This window comes from Pristis pectinata, chromosome 3, assembly GCF_009764475.1.
Source record: "Pristis pectinata isolate sPriPec2 chromosome 3, sPriPec2.1.pri, whole genome shotgun sequence".
Classification (NCBI taxonomy): Eukaryota; Metazoa; Chordata; class Chondrichthyes; order Rhinopristiformes; family Pristidae; genus Pristis; species Pristis pectinata.
Window position 1 is genome coordinate 97,180,182 of NC_067407.1, and position 20,016 is coordinate 97,200,197.

At 39.0% G+C, this 20,016-nt stretch overlaps 1 protein-coding gene across 1 annotated transcript in view; it reads left to right on the top strand.

Annotated features, from left to right (window-relative positions):
- The first annotated feature begins 619 nt into the window (after positions 1-619).
- The window catches only part of rps6ka2 (ribosomal protein S6 kinase, polypeptide 2), a 216,695-nt gene continuing 197,298 nt past the window's right edge, over positions 620-20,016 (top strand). The window contains exons 1-2 of the mRNA XM_052011830.1: positions 620-721; positions 879-932. Of these exons, the coding sequence (XP_051867790.1) occupies positions 677-721; positions 879-932 (99 nt within the window). The 5' untranslated portion in view covers positions 620-676. The remainder of the gene's footprint in view (positions 722-878; positions 933-20,016) is intronic.

Sequence of the window (20,016 nt, forward strand, 5' to 3'; positions counted from 1 at the left end):
CACAAACACTGGTTGCATTAGCAAAAGGAATAGTGAATGGCTGTTTAAAAGCACCCTGCTAAAATAATGTTCCATAGCCAAGGGACTTCATGATGTCAATTTAACAAACTCATCCACCAAACAGTTATTTGAGGTAAAGAGATAGAACCAGAGTGAGGCTAAAATTTACAATTGTCACATTTGTCTTATTTGATAATGAAAGATGTGCTGTGGGAATTGATTCAGTCTTAAGCACCTTCACAAAACTGAGGAGTGACAGGATTTTGTTTTGCCATGTTTATGGCATCACTCATAATTTTGCCAAAATGCGCGCGTGTGTGTGTGTGTGTGTGTGTGTGTGTGTGTGTGTGTGTGTGTGTGTGTGTGTGTGTGTGTGTGTGTGTGTGTATGCGCACAATTATAGAAGGATGTGCCAAAAATCTGCTGCTGTCGGTTCGTGATTAGAGCGCAGTAAAAGTATATTGCATACATTCAAGGTACAATGCTTGCATAGGAACAGACGACCTTGTTTTTTTTATCATTTCCAGAAACCATGTTCTATGTTATCAATGTGAAGCTTGAGACTTGTGGAGATTGCATAATTTCCTGTGCTGTATTTGTAGGAGCTTTCATGGCAAAGGGCTCAAGTTCCTTCATATTGTATATTTCTCATGTTGAGGGAATTATCTTGTTAAGAATGTGGAGGTTATTAATTTTTCGTAACAAAAGATCAGCAAGAGTGGTGAGTTTAACCAATGTGTCTTTGTCAAACTGTCTTCTTATTCCTTGGTTAAACATTTGTCAAACTAAAGCCTTCAAGAATTAAAGGGCCTGCAATATCGTCTTTAGTGTTATTTTCAACCTATGTGAGACTAATTTTTTTGCTGTAAACTCCTCAGCAACAAGAGCTACCATGGAACGAGAACTTTTGTGTAGATGAGCAGTTTGAGAAGGTAAGATGCCTTTTTACTATCCAATAAATGCAATTACTAGCTGTTGTACAGCCAACAGTTTACATGCAATGAGGTCCAAACCTTTGCTAGATGCCATTAATAATCTAAACAGAAATTAGAAATAGGCAAATCTTTAAAAAATCTGTGTATGTGTCAAGTTCTGTGGATGATAAAATTCATATAGTTCCTAAATAAAAAGGTGAACAAAACTGATCTTGAACCATTCTGTTAATTCAGCTGCAAGCAAAGGCTGCGGTATACTTTAAATTGTAAAAGTGAAACTATTTTATCTGATATTGAATCACTTAGGATGATTAAAATGAACAAAAGGAAATTGACAACTAAAAGTGCCATAAGCCGTACCAGCAGAGATTTTGCAACCTTCCTACAGGTTCTGAGCTTAACCAGCTCTCCTGAACAGATGAAAGGGGCAGCTGCTGGAGTCTTTTGGAGTCTTTCTGTAAATATACAGGTCTGATGACTGCTTGGGGGCCTGGTTCATTTTTAATTACCACCTATCCCTTGGCCTATCTAGTTATGTAGAAAATCCAGTGTCAGAAGAAGTCCAAAAATGTAAGTAGCTCTTCTTTTTATTTACATTCCTTGTGGGGCCATCCTGCAAGAAATGTTCGTGCCTCTCCTGCTCCAGATTTTCTTCCTTCTTCCCATCTTTCTTCCTGTCTGGTGTATTGGTAGGCATTATGGTGTATCTGCAATATATTGGAGTGGATATATGCTGGTATAGCTGGAGTGGTGTCACATGTTAGTATACATGTTATATCTAGGGATTAGGGTGGGAGGCTATTGTGTTTTTAAAGTTTATGGTGTGTCTGTGTCTGTGTGTGGGGGGTGTAATTATGGGCTTGTGAGTTAGTGTGTCAGTGCTTTGAGTGTACTGGATGGCAACACATTTCTGGAATGTGCTGGTTTGTCCATGCAAATGTTTTAACATGTGCATCTGTGTGCAAGGCTAATGTTGAGTATTAAATGCTTCAGTGAAGGCATCGATGATGGCTTAGACCTTGGCTCTGAGAATGTGCAAATGCAAAAGTTAGCCAGATACTGCATAGTTACTGTAGGTTAAACAGCTTTCCCAGAATTCTGAAAATTAGCTTCACTCCTGAGCTCAGTTATGAGAGGAGTTTACCAAGTAGACAGAGGAAAAAAAAATTAGGATGTGTTCAATGCCTCTTTGAAGAAAAGCAATACTCCCATTGATTCACAGGAACCTCTGACTCGTGACTACTCAAAGTGGAGGAGCATTTAGGATGGTATTAAGAACCTTAAGTTCATGCAATGGGAGCACACAGAGGTCCTGCATAATTTGTAAAAGGAGCAGACCTTTTCACAAACTGCCCAACTGCCTACCCTGATGGACACCCACCCCGTCTGTGGAAGGGCCTGTTGTTTCCACATTGGCCTCATCAACCACCTCAGAGCCCGCAAAACCAGAGTGGAAGAACAGAAACGTTGCATTTATCAGATTTCCACTTCATCATCCAAACTTCAAACTTCTCAGTCTCTACCTATATCAAGTGATGGAGTCACACAGCACAGAAATATGGGTCCAATTTATCATGTCAACCACAATGTCTATATGATTAAAGCTAAAAAAGTAGCATGGAATGGTAATTGAGTTCGGACCTGCCTATATTTGCTTTCTGTCTGAAAGTATTTTGCAGTAAACTTAAAACCCAACTATTGCCTGCTTCAGGTTATCAAGGTAATAATGCACTCAGATTAGGGATTGACACAAATTTATATGATCAGTATTTTAAAGGGGTTACTCTTAAAAATTAATTGCTGTTTTCATATGCAGTATATCAGGACACTTACAGATTGTAGTTCGAGTAGTTAAAAATGTAAAAATGAAATTAATTACAACTTTTTCAGGATAATCATCCTATTACATTATATGCATTATATTAGCAAACATTGAGATATATTCTGCTCCAAGTGGCTATAAAACAATTGTGATCACATTTGTTTGGAAATTGTAACTAACGCTTTTAATTACCTTTGTCAGGATCACTTCATAAAACTCAATTTGATCAAAATAGAGGAAATCACAGAAGCTCAAGAGCTGCCTCATGCTTGACAATATAAGTTGCTGAGGAATGAAGTGCTTCACTGTGTAACTCGTGGTCCAACAGATATCTTGTGGGGTATTTTCCAAACTGATTTCAGTCCTCCCAATTTGTATCTTTTTCAGATGAAGCAGACTTTATGGTTTAATTCTAGTGCGTAACTCATATTCAATTGGGGTATTCTAATTTTATTTTGATTTCTCTGTGTAAACACTATTTCCTTTTGAAGATAATGAGGGAAGGCTCGTGACAGTTTTAAGGAGAAAGTGACCGTGACTGAAAAGAGATGAACAGACCAGGTCTCATATCTCCTGAGAAAAGATCCTAATTGAGTGGATACAGAAGGAGAATTCTTCCATTTATGGTAAAAACATACCTAGAGATCATAAAACGAGACAGTCAACAGAAAATCCAATAGGGAATACAGTAGAACATCTTTATCCAAAGAATGGTGAAAATGGGAAACTCACTATCACAGGGAGTGTTTGAAATGAATAGTCTAAACACATTTAGAAGGAGGCTAGACAAGCATATGAAGTGGAAGGAAACAGAAGGGCATGCTGATAGATTTAGATAAAGAAAACCGGAAGGAGGCTTGAATGAGACATAAATGTCAGCAAGGACTAGCTGGGTTGATAATCTGTACCATGTGTCATATCTGTGTCATATAAAGGGTGGATCTATTTATAATGTTATAAATGATGGGAACCGGAAGGAAAGTTATAATTAGTTTTCTTGCATTCTAAAGAATAATAGTAATAATAATAAAATATAATAATATAAATATAATATAAATACAATAATAATATAAATATTGCAATAATAATAACACTTGGGATTACATTTCTTATTTATAGTTTATAACATTTTTCTTTGTTGTTGTCTTGTAAAGTATTGCAGATTTAGGCCAGATCTTAACTCAGCTTGTCTGGTGGGATGAGGAGCTAAACTGGCAGCTGAATGGAAGCTGCTCTGTTTCTACATTGTTTGTGAGCCCTATCACTTCAAGGGCCAACATTCTGACAGTGTAGTGGCTGCCAATCAAAATGGGAGTCATCATCTTGACACTGCAATTTCAGCTGACATCACAGAAGAGCCAAAAAGTCATCAAACCCTGGTGGTCATATTTGTGAGGACTCCTTAAATGTCAGGAGGAGCAGGATTAATCTACATTCCCCTAAAAGAATCCAAGATCCGTCTCAGATCCCACTATTCTTTGCTTTTACACCATCAGAACTCTTTGGAGACCTAATAAGGACACTATGCTTTGTCAGCAACTATTTCCTTAGTTCTATCTCCTATTAGATTCCCTGTTGGTTCTGATATAATTCCTACTACTTTCCATCAGCAACTGGAGAGGTACTGGGACAAATGTCCTAAAAATTGGGGCCTAAATAAAAATAATAAATATTATTAAGTTCAGAAGTCCGATGTACGTACATATGTTTGTTCCTATGAACAGCAGAACTAGTTTCCTCTCTCTCTCTCTCTCTCTCTCTCTCTCCACTTTTAGTAATTGTTCTATAGTATACTATAAACCATAGTATAGAACCATACTAACTATAGACAATTACCATAGAGTGATTTTTGTGGTCAAAATTGACTTATGTACAGACATCCTTAAAAATGGAACCCATTCATTATCAAGGGACGGCCTGTAATTGTTCCTTTTATTATTGATTGTATGCTAAATATGTTTGAAAGTCTAAAAGTCACCTTAGTGACGTTTTGACCAAGGTTTCCTTTCTTACAATAACTTTAGCCAAGTTTGGCCTAACCGTTGAAACTCAAGAAAGTAGCTAGAATATTTGGTCTAATTATGAAGATGAGTGTATCAACTGCAGGAAACCTCTTATTAGAGCATCAGTCCATAACAATGCAGAAACTATGGGGAAGAACATAATTAGAAGCTATCAACACACAATAGTTACCAAGAAGTGCAATAGGGAATTCAGAAGTATTGAAAATATAGCACTGGGAGTGGTTGAGAGGAAGGGTGTAAATATATTTATTAATATATTACCTCATTATTCCTCTTTTTATTTATTTTTGTAACTTATAGTAACTTTGATGTCTTGCACTGTACTGCTGCTGCAAAACAACAAATTTCACAACATATGTCAGTGATAATAAACCTGATTCTGATTCTATATTTAAGTGGAGGCTGAAAAATATAAAGGCTGTACTTCGGGTAAAATCAATGGATAATTAAAAATTGATGAAATGGAACTAATTTTAATGCTGAGACAATTTCATGTCAGAGGAGTGCTGGATGCAGTGCTTTCACTTGCTGGCCCACAATTCAGATATTTTAACTCTCAGGCCCGATTCAGATACCAGTGGTGCTATCAGTGCCCAGAATGGCTGCTGGCAAAGCAAGAACAAGTAGCCCTTTCCCACCACTCTCCTGCTGTCACGCAGGTAGGGAGGAAATTGAGTGCAGGAAGAATGGGAGAGATGACAACATTGAGGAGAACCATTTTCATAGAATCATAGAACTGTACAACATAGAAATGGGCTCCTTTGCCCCACCCTGCTCCATGCTGACTATGATGCCTATCTACACTAATCCCAGTTGCTTGCATTAGGCCCATATCCCTCTACTCTCATCCAAGTCATTTATATAGATCGCAAACAATAAAGGTCCCAGCACCGATCCCTGTGGTGCACCACTGGTTGGAAACTACCAGTAAGAAAAACACCCAACCACCACTACCCTCTGCCTCCCATCACCAAGTCAATTTTAGATTTTCTTTGTGTTTCCCAGGTAAATTCTCCTGTTCCTCCTCCCACTGAGGTGACCGATACATACAGGTTGATAATTCTGGGAATCACACCCACCAACCTTGATTCCAGCATATAACTGTATTAGGAGAATTTTGATTATTTTACATAAGTTGTCAAAAGCAAGATAACATCTCACTAACTGCACTAGCCCCCGCATCATGACCTCATCCACCATCTAACTAAATATTGAGGTTCATATACTGTACATCTCAGGTACATCACACAAACACTCTCTCACTTCTGCACAATCTCTCTCTTGTGCACGTGCTCCCTCTCACACACGCATGTGGCCTCTCTCACGCATGTGCACTCTCTTGCACACACACACACTCTCGTGCACACACATTTCTTTTCCTTTCTCTTAGCACACAACAGTGAACTGCAGGACCTGATTGAGGAGGGGGACATGATCGCTTGAGGTTGTTCCCCTTGAACAATGTTTGGTCATTAAGTGGCAAATACCATTGCCATGGGAAAGGCAAGAGACATCTTGCTGATAGCACATTGCTTCCTTTCATATCCACGATTAGTCTTAATTCCTAATTCTCAAACCTCTCTGCACTTTGAATCTCCATGTAGTAGTAACTTGCAGTAACCACAAGCACTGGGCCATAAGAGTTGTTGCTTTACTGTTGCAGGCTGATAACCATGACAGCTTCTTCCCCTCCGCTATCAGATTTCTGAACGGTCCATGAACCAATGAACACTATCTTGTTATTCCTTTTTGCCCAAGTCAAAGTCAAAGTCAAAGTCGAGTTTATTGTCATATGCACAAGTACATGTACGCAAAGGTGCAATGTAAAACTTACTTGCAGCAGCATCACAGGCACATACATCACATAAGCAGCATTCACAAGAAAAACATAAATTAAACATAAATTATACACAATTTTTACAAGAGAACACAACTAGAACAAAAAAAAATACAAAGTCCACTTTAGTGTCAAGTGGTCAAAGTGGTCTTATTGTTGCTGAACTCTAGTGATTAGGATTTTGCCAGTTGGTTCAAGAACCGAATAGTTGGAGGTAGCTGTTCTTGAACCTGGTGGTGTGGGACTTCAGGCTTCTGTACTTCCTGCCTGATGGTAGCAGCGAGAAGATGGTATCGCTCGAAAGGTGGGGATCTTTGATGATGGATGTTGCCTTTGTGAGGCAGCCCCTCCTGTAGATACCAGCAATGGTGTGGAGGGATGTGCTCATCATGTATTGGGCAGAGTCCACTACTCTCTGCAGCTTCTTACATTCCTATGCATTCGACTTGTCTTACCAGACCATGATGCAACCAATCAGGACACTTTCAACAGTATATCTGTAGAAGTTTGTCAGAGTGTTCAGTGAACCTCCTTAATTTCCTAAGAAAGCAAAGACAGTGGAGTGCTTTCCTTATGATTGCATCTATATTCTGGGCCCAGGACAGATCATCTGATATGTTAATGCCCGGGAATTTAAAGCTGCTGACTCTCTCCGCCGCCAATCCCCCAATGTAGACTGGCACATGTTCACCCTCCTTCCCCTTCCTGAAGTCAACAGTCAGCTCTTTAGTTTTGCTGATGTTGATTGAACGTTTGTTGTTGTGGCACCACTCAACCAGGTGTCCTATCTCACTCCGGTAAGCTGACTCATGCCACCTGGGATTCGTCCAACAACGGTAATGTCATCGGCAAATTTGAAGATGGCATTGGAGCTGTGATTAGCCACACAGTCACGTGCATGTAGAGAGTAGAGCAGGGGGCTAAGCACACAGCCTTGAGGTGTACCTGTGTTGATGGTCAGCAAGGAGGAGGTATTGTTACCAACCCTCACTAATTGAAGTCTGCCAATGAGAAGTCGAGTATCCAGTTGCAGAGGGAGGTACAGAGGTCCAGGTCTTGAAGCTTGATAGTGAGTTTGGGTGGGATGATTATGTTGAACACCGAGCTGTAGTCGATGAACAGCAGCCTGCCGCATAAGTCCCTGTGGTCCAGGTGGTCCAGAGCAGAGTAAAGAGCCAGAGAAATCGTATCTGCTATTGACCTGTTGTGGCGGTAGGCAAATTGGAACAGATGCAGGTCATCTCTGAGGCAAAAGTGGATTTGCACCAAAACCATCCTCTCGGATGACGTAAGTGCCACCAGATGGTAGTCGTTGAGGCAGGTCACCGTGCTCTCCTTGGGCACTGGTACAATGGATGCCTTTTTGAAGCAGGTGGGAACCTCAGACCACAGAAGCAAGAGCTTGAATATGTCCGTAAATACTCTAGCCAGTTGGTCTGTACAGATCTTTAGTACTCGGCCAGGTAAGCTGTCTGGACCAGATGCCTTTCGTGGATTCACCCTCTAGAAGGATGCCTGGATGTCAGCCTCTGAGACTGAAATTACAGAGTCATCTGGAGATGTGGGGGCTCATGTGCGTGTGTCATAGTTTATTTGTACAATTTATTTATTTTTGTAATTTATAGTCATTTTATGTCTTTGCGCTGTACTGCACCCGCAAAACAACAAATTTCATTTAAGTCAGTGATAATAAATCTGATTCTGAGTAGTGAAGAATTGTGTGGTACTGATTGTTCTCATTGAAGCATTCATTTGTCAGTGCGCAATGTTACAATATGTTATAATAGACCAGTGAACAGGTTTCTGCTTTTGGTGGGATCAATGCTTGAATTGATATCTATAGAGTTCAGACTTTACCTCTCCATGAATACCGGTCTGGAGTACAGTTCACTAACAAATTTCAATTACAGTAAAACTGATTGTTCAGAAATCCCAATGGTTCAGCATCTGGCTCAGCAGGTGATGAATCCCTTGCTCCCTTTAACACACCAGGGTTCCAGTTCCGATCCTCTCTTTAAACTCACAAGACCCTGTTCCCACACTTCCTTTAAACTCACTGGGGCCCTGGTCCTCACACTTTCTTTAAACTCACCAGGGCTGCTGGGGAATCTATTCTACTGTTTAACATCTAAAACAAAAAGTAAATTAAAGGTGCATTGGGAGTAACATCCAAATAGTCTGGAAAGTCTGCTAGTCTGGCACTGCCAAAGTCCCATGGGTGCTGTGTTAATGGAAGTTTTACGTTAAAGAACATCAGAACACTTCAGATCAAAGTTGGCAAACCCTACTCCATATCACCATCCAGTGGCTAGATTCTTTCAGTATTCTTGTCTACTCATATTGTGCAAGTCCTGAGGTATTGCAGTCAGAAGGATTGTGTCTAAGGGAAATTGTAGCAGAATAATAAATGTTTTATTTGGAAAACCTTACCACATTGCCACATACAGGCAGTTAGAAATGTTGCAGCATGTGAATACAATTTCCATTAGAAAGTCCTCCAGAAATGTTTCAGGTGACAGAAATGTTCAAATCTTTGCAGGCTATAGAAAGCTCCAGATGACTGGAGGACAGCGGATATGGTACCTTTATTCAAGAAGGACAGCAGGAATAAGACAAGTAATTGGAGGCCAGTGAGTCTAACATCATTGGTTGGGAAATTATTGGAAAACATTTTCTGAGGGAACATTTTGGAAGGACAAATCAAGGTAGGACATACAGAGTAAATGGTAGGGCACTGAGGAGTGCAGAGGAACAAAGGGATCTGGGAATTCAGATACATAATTCCCTGAAAGTGGCGTCGCAGGTAGACAGGGTTGTAAAGAAGGCTTTTGGCATCCTGGCATTCTTAAATCAGAGTATTGAGTATAGGAGTTGGGATGTTATGGTGAGGTTGTATAAGACATTGGTGAGGCCAAATTTGGAGTATTGTGTGCAGTTCTGGTCACCTAACAATAGGAAGGATATTTGTAAGATTGAAAGAGTGCAGAGGAGATTTACTAGAATGTTGCCGGGTCTTCAGGAGTTGAGTTACAGGGAAAGATTGAACAGGTTAGGACTTTATTCCTTGGAGCGCAGAAGAATGAGAGGAGATTTGATAGAGGTTTACAAAATTACGAGGGGTATAGACAGAGTTAATGCGAGCAGGCTCTTTTTACCTAGATTAGGAGAGATAAGTACGAGAGGACATGGCTTTAGGATGAAAGGGGAAAAGTTTAGGGGGAACTTCTTCACTCAAAGAGTGGTGGGAGTATGGAACGGGCTGCCATCTGATGTAGTAAATGCAGGCTCACTCTTGAGTTTTAAGAATAAGTTGGATAGGTACATGGACGGGAGAGGTCTGGAGGGTTACGGACTGGGTGCAGGTAAATGGGACTAGCGGAATACCGTTTCAACACAGACTAGAAGGGCCAAATGGCCTGTTTTCTGTGCTGTAGTGTTCTATGGTTCTATGAGGGTACAGGATTAATCTACAGTTGGAGAGACAGGGATTAATCAAAGATAGCCAGCATAGTTTATGTAGTCTACATGGACTTTACTAAAGCCACATGGGCGACTTGTCAAAAAGGTAAAGAGTAATTTGAGACCAAGAAGAATGGGGAAGGTCTAAGTAGGATTCAGGGCAAGTTGGATCCAAAACTGGTTTGGTGATAGGAAGCAGAGTGTGATGGATGAGGAAATGTGATTGGAAGACAGTGGTGTATTACAGAGATCAGGGCTAGGACCCCAGCTGTTTGTTACATACATTAATGATCTGGATGTGAATGTAAGAGGTATGGTTAGTGATACAAAGCCTAGTGGTGTTTATGATGGTGAGGAAGATACAGAGCAGTATTGATGAGTTGGTAAGATGGACAGAGCAATGGCAAATGGAACTTGATCCTAAAAAATGTGTCCACTTCTAAAATACAGTTTCAGAAGAAAAGTACAACAAGCAGATGCTCCTGTTTTCTGCATTTATCACTACAGATTGAGGATAAATTTCTACCCTACTAACTTTAATAGTACATTAGCTGGACAAGACCTGCCTTTAACAAATCCATGCCTGCCAGCTTTGATTATCCCATATTGTTCTTAACTAATTTGATCTCATTTTACAGATTTTCCAAGTTTGTCCACAGCTGAATTTCGATGAACAGGCCTATAGTTAGCTATTTTTTCTTCTCTTTCTTCTTAAGGAGTTGTCCACTTTTACCCATCTATCATATTAAAAATATTAAGCCAACACAATTTCAACAGGAGGGAGATGGAAAGCAGTTATTCTGGAGAAATACAAGGACTGCAGATGCTGGAATCTGCATCTGCAGTTATTCCAGGGTACTGTTTCAAATTAAATTATGAGTGCTGGGTGAAAGGATGCAACTGGAAAAAGATAAGTTCAGAACCAATGTCAGGAAGCACTAACTTACTTCCACAAAGGACTATTAAACAAAGTGGTCTTTTGGATGGGTAGTGGTGAATCACTTAAGAGGCATTTGGATACTGCCTTGGGGAATTTTCATGTGTCTGCGGAAGGCAAATCAAGAGTAGCTGTAAAGTGTTTTATTCTGGATTCACCTTTGAAATCTTTTGAAGAGAAAAGAATACTGAAAGAATCACAGAGTCAGGACAGTGGAAGCAAAGACATTAAAATATATTTATTTTTTCCCTATTGAGTGCCAAATGAGATGAACTTACATTATGTTGTGCGATTTTAAAAGGGTTTCCTCCCGAATGGATTTAGTGCTGTGTAAAAATATCTGTATGAACCAAACTTATTGTTCAGACTGTACTTGATGCTTAGTTCAATAAATGTACCAAATAATAGTTTGGAGCTGAGTTTTATGAAATTCTTGGTTGTTCATTGAAACTCCCCCAAAACTGGTGACAATGGGGATTATTTGCCTTTTTGCTATTAATGTAAGTTACTTTACTTTAATGAATTTTGAGCACATTTGGCTAATTCCCAATTTCATATCTCCCTCATTTCTCTTAACTAAAAGGATTGATGACATTAGGGTACATTTACACTGCAAGATTATCATTGCCATTGCGAAACTTAAAATGTATTTCCAGAGTGAAGATGTGAGATACCCTTCAGAGGCAATAATCTTCCACCACTTCAATTCGATATCACATTGTGTTTCATGATTCTTATTGTAAGTTAACATCTAAATTTCTGAAGTCAACATTGTTCAAAACTTTAGATTGTAGAAGCAACCATTATTATAAGATTGGCAGCATAGCATCTAAATGCAAAAGAACTTGTCTAAATATAAATGCATAACAAACTCCATGCCTTTATTAAATCTTGTCATAGACAGGGATTGTCCTAAGTAATGCTGTTAGATTTATTCCTGTATAATCTGTAATGTATTTACCAAACCCAGTGCCCTGTTAAATAAAACTGTATGAAGAGATAACATTGTCACTAAAATGTGTAATTTACTTTTAGTTCTAACTAATCCTTGCATTTATTTTAGGGGCAAATAGAAGAGCTTTAAAATGAGGGATTAGATTTCCAATAATCCAGTAATAACAAAAAAAAACATGCCTTTACCTCATCAGTCATCCTCTTTGCTTTGATGGCTAAATAAAGAAGCTCAGCTTGAGTAGTGAGAGATGGGGCGGCAGAGTAAACCTTTGTGTTTGGAGAGAAGAGATAGCCTCTGATGATGAGTTGAGAGAGTAGGAGGTCTGTTTTTACTGCAGGCAGGCAGCTGGAGTTCAATAATCTTTTTTTTGGGAAGGGTCGGGTTAGTTGATATGTTTTAAAGTGGATTCTGTGCTGGCAGCAGGCTAGGGAGAATTATTCAAATTGATGACCCCATCCGTTGCTTCTTTCCATCTGTTATATGAACATCTATAAGATTTTATTCCACCTGTAAACAGATGAAGAAGCTGTGTGTTAGAAAACTGACTAGCCTTGCTTGCAGCTCTCCATCGGCATGATGACAGACAGGCTTATGAGTGGATGGTGGATGTGCACTGTTTTCACCTGATATTGACTGTAAAACACAACCCGCATGATCCTACTAAATCTGTCGCCACATTTGAGGGTGATATGTGTGTGGTGACGTATTTAAGCTAAGCAGGTCACAGGGGTTATTAGCAAAGAAGATGAGATGTGTACGTCTAGTTGGAAAGCTCCCTCCGAGTTTCTGCAGCAGCTCTCTGTGGTTGTAGGCAGGAAAATGATGAAACTGCCTCACCAAAAACTCAGAAGGCTCTTTATAAAGAGGGTAAGTAAAATGGTCCCCTTTCTCTAAGATAAACAAAGATATTGGTTTAATAATAGATATTTGTTTTACCATTATGAATTGGTTTAAATACAGGCAGTTAGTAAATGGTTATTTAGCTATTAATCCTTTGGCAGCTGTTGTGATATTCCTGCACCAAAATTTGAATGCAAGGAGAATAAATATGATTGAATTATAGCGACAATAATAGATATTTGGAACCAAGTTAGTTAATAGATGTGCTAAAACACAGAATATTCAATAATTGAAGTCATTACAAGACATGGTTATACTGTGTGGAATTGTCAGTTTGGTTTCTTAGTGAGAATATAATCTCGAAGTTATATGGATTTAGAAATTACAGCATTGATGGAAATTATTCAGTCTTGTGCAAACCCTTCAAGTAGAACCAAACAATTTAATCTCATTTCCACTTCCTTACACTTAAAATACTTCTGCTTCCAAATACTCAGCTAAAACTGGACTAGGATAGTTTCTATGTATTCCCAGATACAGTGTCCAGGAAAGATAGGGAAGGAATGAAGAGACGAGGAGTGATTGTATTGATTAAGGGGAATATTGCAGTACTGGAGAGAAAGGATCTCCTGGAACAATTAAGGACAAAATCAATCTATATAGAATTAACAAACAATAGATACATGATTATGCTACTGGAAATATTCTATCGCTGCAACTTGTGGGAAGGAAATTGAGCAGCAAATTTTCAAGGATGTTAGACATATGCAGATGTTACAATGAAGGACTGAAACTATTGAAATATAGATGGAGACAGAAATAAAATAAGGGATAAAGTGGGGGGGGGAGGGGGGGGAGATGAGCTTCTGAAGTGCAAAACAGGAGAACTTCCATGACTAGTACGTTTCCATCCAATGTGAAAAGGAGCCATGTCTGCACTTGATTATGTAATATGACCGGGCCAAATGGAATGAGTATCTTAGTTTCAAACGGGGAACAGCCTTGATAGTCTCATAAGGTTGGGAATATCTACAAAAAAGGATTTCACTACTCAACATAAAAATAGTCAATTGAAGAAGGGTCAATTTCTTTGGAATGATAACTGCTCAGGCCCAGGTAAGTTCAGATGAAAGCTTGCCAGACAAAACTCCAAGGCCTTTAAGGTGGAGGTGCTTCCGCTAAAATTACCATGAGGGAGAATGGTGGGAAATTAAAAACAGAGTTCTCAGGATGATCCAGAAGGTTGAAAGTAAAATATAGCAGGAAAAAAAGAGCATGACAGATGCCAAGTTGTTAACACAGGTGAGAACCAGGCCGATTACAGAAATCCTTCAATCTGCTGTCTGTTCATGTGTCTGTCTAAATGCGTTTTAAATGTTGCTATCATATCCTTTTCCACCACTTCCCCTGCGGTCCAGGCACCTACGACTTTGTGTAAAAAACTTATCACTTTAATCTCCTTTAAACTTTCCCCCTCTCACCTTAAAGCTATTCCTACTTGTATTTGACATTTCCACCCTGGGGAAAACTCTATCTACCCTATCTATGCCTCTCATAATTTTAGATACTTTTATCAGGTCACCCCTCAGCCTCCGATACGCCAGAGAAAACAATCCCAAGTTCATCCTGCCCCTCCTTATAGCTAATACTCTGTTGTTTGTAGCTAGAGAAGATACAAAGATCTCTGTCAAGGCCCCAGCAATGTCCATTCTTGCCTCTTTCAAAAACCTGAGATAGATCCTTTTAGGCCCTGGGGCCTTATTCACCTGAGACCCAACACATCGTCCTTCTTGATTGTAACATGCCCTAGAATATCACATACCATTCCCTTATCTCTGCTTTATAAAACACTAGATTGGGCGCAACCAGAATATTGCATCCAGCTCTTTAGGAAAGAGCACCACACTTTAGGAAATTTGGAAAAGCTTTAGAAAGCATGCAGAAGAGATTTACTAAAATGATGCCAGGGATAAGGATCTTTAGTCATATGGTTAGACTGGAAAACCTGGAGTTGTTCTCTTTGAAAAGAGGTTGTCAGGAGATTTGAGATTTTTTAAAAATTATGAAGGTTATAGTCAGAGTGGGTAAAGAGAAAATGTTAATATTGGCAGAGAGGTCAAGAATCACAACATGGAAGGAAGGTAGCTGGTAAAAGAACAAGATGTAATGAGCAAATACTTTTTAGTCAGTGAGTGGTTAGGGTCTGGAATGCATTGCAAAGTGGAATAGTGAACGTGGATTAAATTTTAGAATTCAAAATTATTTTTGGCTATCTGAAAGAATTTGTAGGCCAAATGGTCTTCTTCCAGGCTGAAAGCACTCTACAATTTTGTGAAATATTCCCATAAACTCTAACTTATTAGAGTTGTTGCAAAGCATTTTGTTGCGAAGCATTTTATGTTCTAATTACCAATGTGAAAATATTTATTTTTCCTTTATTATTTTTCTATTGCTTTTCTGGTATTGGGATCCATTTGACATAACTTTACCAGCTGAAGGGAACTATTTTTTTTATCACTTCCCTACTGGTGAATTTCCACAATTTTCAGAACCTTTGCCAAATTACCCTTGACCTTTGTTCCAGTGAGATGTCACAATCCAGAGGGTTTTCACCATATCCTTTCCCTGGCTCTAGTTTCCTTCACTGGGTGCCAAGACATTGGAACAGGTTGCTAATCAATTGGAAATATTAATGTTTCTGCATTAATTAAGAATTGTCCTTATGCTTTGGTTACAAGACCATAGGAACTTTAGAAACAGCAGTGCAAGGGACCTCAAGTGATTAGTCTGGCTTGTACCTCAACTCCATTTTATTGCCTTTGTTCCATATTCCTTGATGCAATCGGCAGACGAAAATGTGCTGATCTCAGTACTGAAAGTGCCAGTTGTCCCAGCATCCACACCTTTTGGGTAGAATGTTCTGAACTTCTTCATCGATTCGTTGTGTTTCTGCCTGGGTGGACCCCCCTCTGTCCTCTGAGGGAACTTGATTCCATTGGTTTTGCACCGTTGTAACAATCTCCAATAGGTTCAAGGTGACATATCCGAATATTTGCTTAATACACTTCTTTTTAAATCTCAGTAAGATCTACTAATTGTTGGAGGCAGATTAATTCCTTCCTGACCCAGTATTGATATTAATTTCATTGGAAGCGACGTGATTTGGTCTTGGAAGCTGGAAGTTTCTTGCAGTCAGATATTGCGATATTAAATACCTTGACAAAACGCGTGGAGACTGGAGATAAGGATTGAGGATGGTACCGTTAGCCCAATGTATCAAAACCCTCACGCCGTTCAACCTGATTATTTGAAAGCCTATGGGTTTATCTAGGCCAAGCGCTAACAACCCTGAACCCAAGCTGAAGATGTACTAAAATTATAAAGGGAAAAATGTTCATTGAGTGCCGGCACCTAGAGAAGGGCGTTAGGAACAGATTCCGATTGTAAACTTTTGTTGAGCGTGGACTGAGTTTCCATAAAGCTCAACCCTAAATCCAAGCGATGAGTGTCAGCGTTCGGGCAGAGCCAGCCCCCGACGACAGTGGGGAGTTGTCCACCTCTGACGGGGGCACCTTGGGTGGCCGAGCCGCGCCGGAGCCCGCCAGCACTCACGTGACCGGTTGCCGCTGGTGACGATGACGTCAGGATCGCGGACCTTCCCCAAATCAAAACAGGTCTTTCAACGAGGAGGAGTCAGAAGGTCTGGCGGTGTTTCGTTAATATGTTCAGTAACATTCATTGTAATGTCTTTTCGGAGCTATAAAAACGCCCATTACCTAAAAGTCTTAACCTGTAGGTGGTTGTCACAAGTGATCAGAAAGTAATTGAAGATTAATACTGCAGTATAAAAAGGCACTAGTTACCTGAGTCTGTCGGGATTAAGACCTATGAAGAGCAGTTTTTATGTTGTGAAGTTTTCTGGCGTTAACCACAATACAGTTGAAAATCACTTTCATAGAGTATTTCACACACCACCTGATATGATGCATTGATAAATGAAATTTAGAAAAAAAATAATTTAAAAAGCAATAAACACTATCATTAACTTAATCTTATATAGTCAATGTTTTAAATTATTGTACAGTTGCATCAGGATTATTGGGCTGGCTGTTAGATTCTGTTTGGACAGTTTGAATGGGGAGAATGAAGTAGCAGTGTACTTTTGAGGTAATGTATAACGGACTTGAAATTAACAGTCTATTAACCAAGGATAAGCTGACACTGGAAAAATTGCAGGAAAAAATAATAATTCCATTGCAGGAAAAATAACAGTGTGTTAACTTCAGCAACAAAAACAGAAAATGTGGGGAAACTCAGCAAGTCAGACAGAGTAACGTCCAATCTTTTGTCAGAAATGGGAAAGAGATGCAAGTTAGTTTTCAGTCAGAGAAGGTGGTGGAGGGATGTGTAGAACAAAGGGATGAGTTGAAATGGCTGAATGAGGACTGTTATCTGCATGTTAAGCTTCCAGGTCTGTGTAATGTGTTGTTAATGATAAATTGGTGGAACTTGCCCGATAAGCTAAACTTTTGCATGTAGTATAAGAAAAACTTAGCCAATATGATATGAAAACAGTACATTAAATGTAACTGGAAAATCTAAGTAGGTTAACTTCAGCATTCTGCATTGACTGAAATTAATATTTATTGAATTTCCATTATGGGGAACACGGTCTACCAGAAACCATAATACAAGGAGACATGTTATACTAAGGTTGCACTGTATTAATACATTCTTAATTTTCTAAGAAACAACACCAGGTGACCAGTCTTAACTACTTCAAGACAATATTTTCATACAAGTTAAGAGCAGGAGTAGGCCACTTGGCCTCTCAAGCTTGTTCCACCATTTACTCTCACGGTTGATCTGATTACAACCTCAATTCAGCATTCCAGTCAGCAACCTTTCACTGCCTGGCATATAGAGTATCAGCATTTACAATATGTAAAGATTCTGCTTCCATCACTCTTTGAGGAACAGGATTCCAAAGATTCACAACTCTGTGGGAGAATGTTTTGCCCCATCTCTGTGTTCAATGATCTCTAGTACTAGATTCTCCTACAAGAGGAAATTTCCCTCATTAGGCTGACCTGAACTGATTCGTCAAAGTTTCCAATATTTAAAAAAAATTTTTTTTGAAGTTTATTTACAGCCCAATGAGTCCGCGCCGCCCATTTTAAACCCCCAAATTAACCTACCCGTACGTCTTTAGAATGTGGGAGGAAACCGGAGCACCCGGAGGAAATCCACGCAGACACGGGAGAACATACAAACTCCTTACAGACAGCGACGGGAATCGAACCCCGATCGCTGGCGCTGTAATAGCGTTGCGCTAACCGCCACGCTACTGTGCCTATATACTTGGAATGTACTTGGAAAGGAATTTGAATCATAACTAGACTTCAGAAAAACAGAACAATTTTTTGCCAGTTGCACCCAAAGCAAAAACTAACCTTAAGTTTTATCTTCAATCCTATCAAGTTGAATTACTTTGGAGACTGACTTTTTTTATTTTTCTTACAGCTTGAAGCAATGACACTATTTAGATCTCTGTTGTAATATTCAATTCTAGAAACATGGTCTTTGCTTCTTAATCGCAGGTGTTGACTGAAGTGTTAACTAAAAGCAAGCGTAGTTTTCTCAGAAAGTTAATTCCAGATTTTGGCTGTTAACTAATAGTTTATTGAGCTACAAATATTGAGTACTGCTTTTTTATAAACTCTTCCAGAAGAGTATATCATGTTGCAGCTAGGTTCGGATGTATTTGGTGTCTAGCCAATAGATTTAGATCAATTGATTCAGTGTGAGAGGGTATCCTAGCAGCAAGGTATGATAGACTATTTCACATTAAAAAATTGCAGGAATTAATTAGCAATTGTCTCTTGCTTTTCTGCAGTGAGTAATTACCATTCTCTATGATATTTATTTCCCTAATTTATTAAAAATGATGATCTTTTTCCTCCCTCTCCTCAACTCTGATCACTTCTCTGACTTCTCCATTCTAAGAATTTGAGCAAAAGCAAGTAGCCTAAATCCTGCTCTATTGCATCTGCCACCATGAATACAACATTGGAATAGGTTTTTTCCTCCCCTGCTTGTCCTGGGAATAAGAAACCCCATTTGCATTTGGTGTTTTTTTCCTCTGTTATTGTAGAGAGGAGTATAAGACAGACATACAACCACCCTGAATTTTCCAAATAATTAACTGTACATTTGATTTGTATTATAGAATCAACCCAAGAATACCTATAATATGCAATTTGTACAGCCTAATAGATTTTATCCAGATTTGAACTGAGTTTCAATAGCTTCACTGGAAAATAGTTATCTTTGTTCATCCAATTTACAATCTTGCCTGTATCTGTCTTTAACAGGTCCACATTCTCCTTTACTGTTCTCTTTAACTCAATATATTTGGAAACCTCTTGGTGCCAACTTTATAATCCCTCACAAGTTTTTCTGCATCTTTTCTTACTTTATTTATATCTTTTTATAACTCATGATGGCTATTACAGTATATCCTTTAAATTGAAATTATGTTCTTTCTCATACTTTTTGACCTACTGTGTGAATTTTTATTATTCATTCTCTTAACTAATTTTGGTTTGCTCTTCCTATTTTATTTTTGTTTTCCACAAGGACATTTGTATCTCTACTTAATAGAAATTTTTTTTATCTATCTACCCCAAAGAGTGGTCCCAGAAAGAGAAAGCCTTCTTTCTACTATCTTTTTTAAGCCATGTTTTGACAGTCCTAATCCTTATCTCTCCACTTGCTTAAGCACACGCCACTGAAGGCAATCCGAGGTTAATAATTTGAAGGTAATGTGTCTTAATCTAAAATTTAACACCTTGAAATCCTTTTACTGCATCTCAAACCTGCTTTGGTTCCCACGCCAGCCATCACCTCTGGCTGATGCTCTCTCACTTCAGAAGCTTCAATTTTCACTTACTGATTACCTAAGATGCAACATGTCATTCAGGACTTTGGATCATATTTATGAAAGAAGTTGACCACTCCCTGTATGTAGAATTCTTCTTAATACTAGAGTTCTGATGATTCTAGTTATACTTGCTTCTTACCAGAAATTATTTCTGGTTACCTTCCTTTGTATCATTTCTTTCATCTACAGTATATATCTTGTTCACATGCTGGTTTATCTATAAGACAACTGATCCCTTTCCACCCTAACCCTGTCTCACTTTGA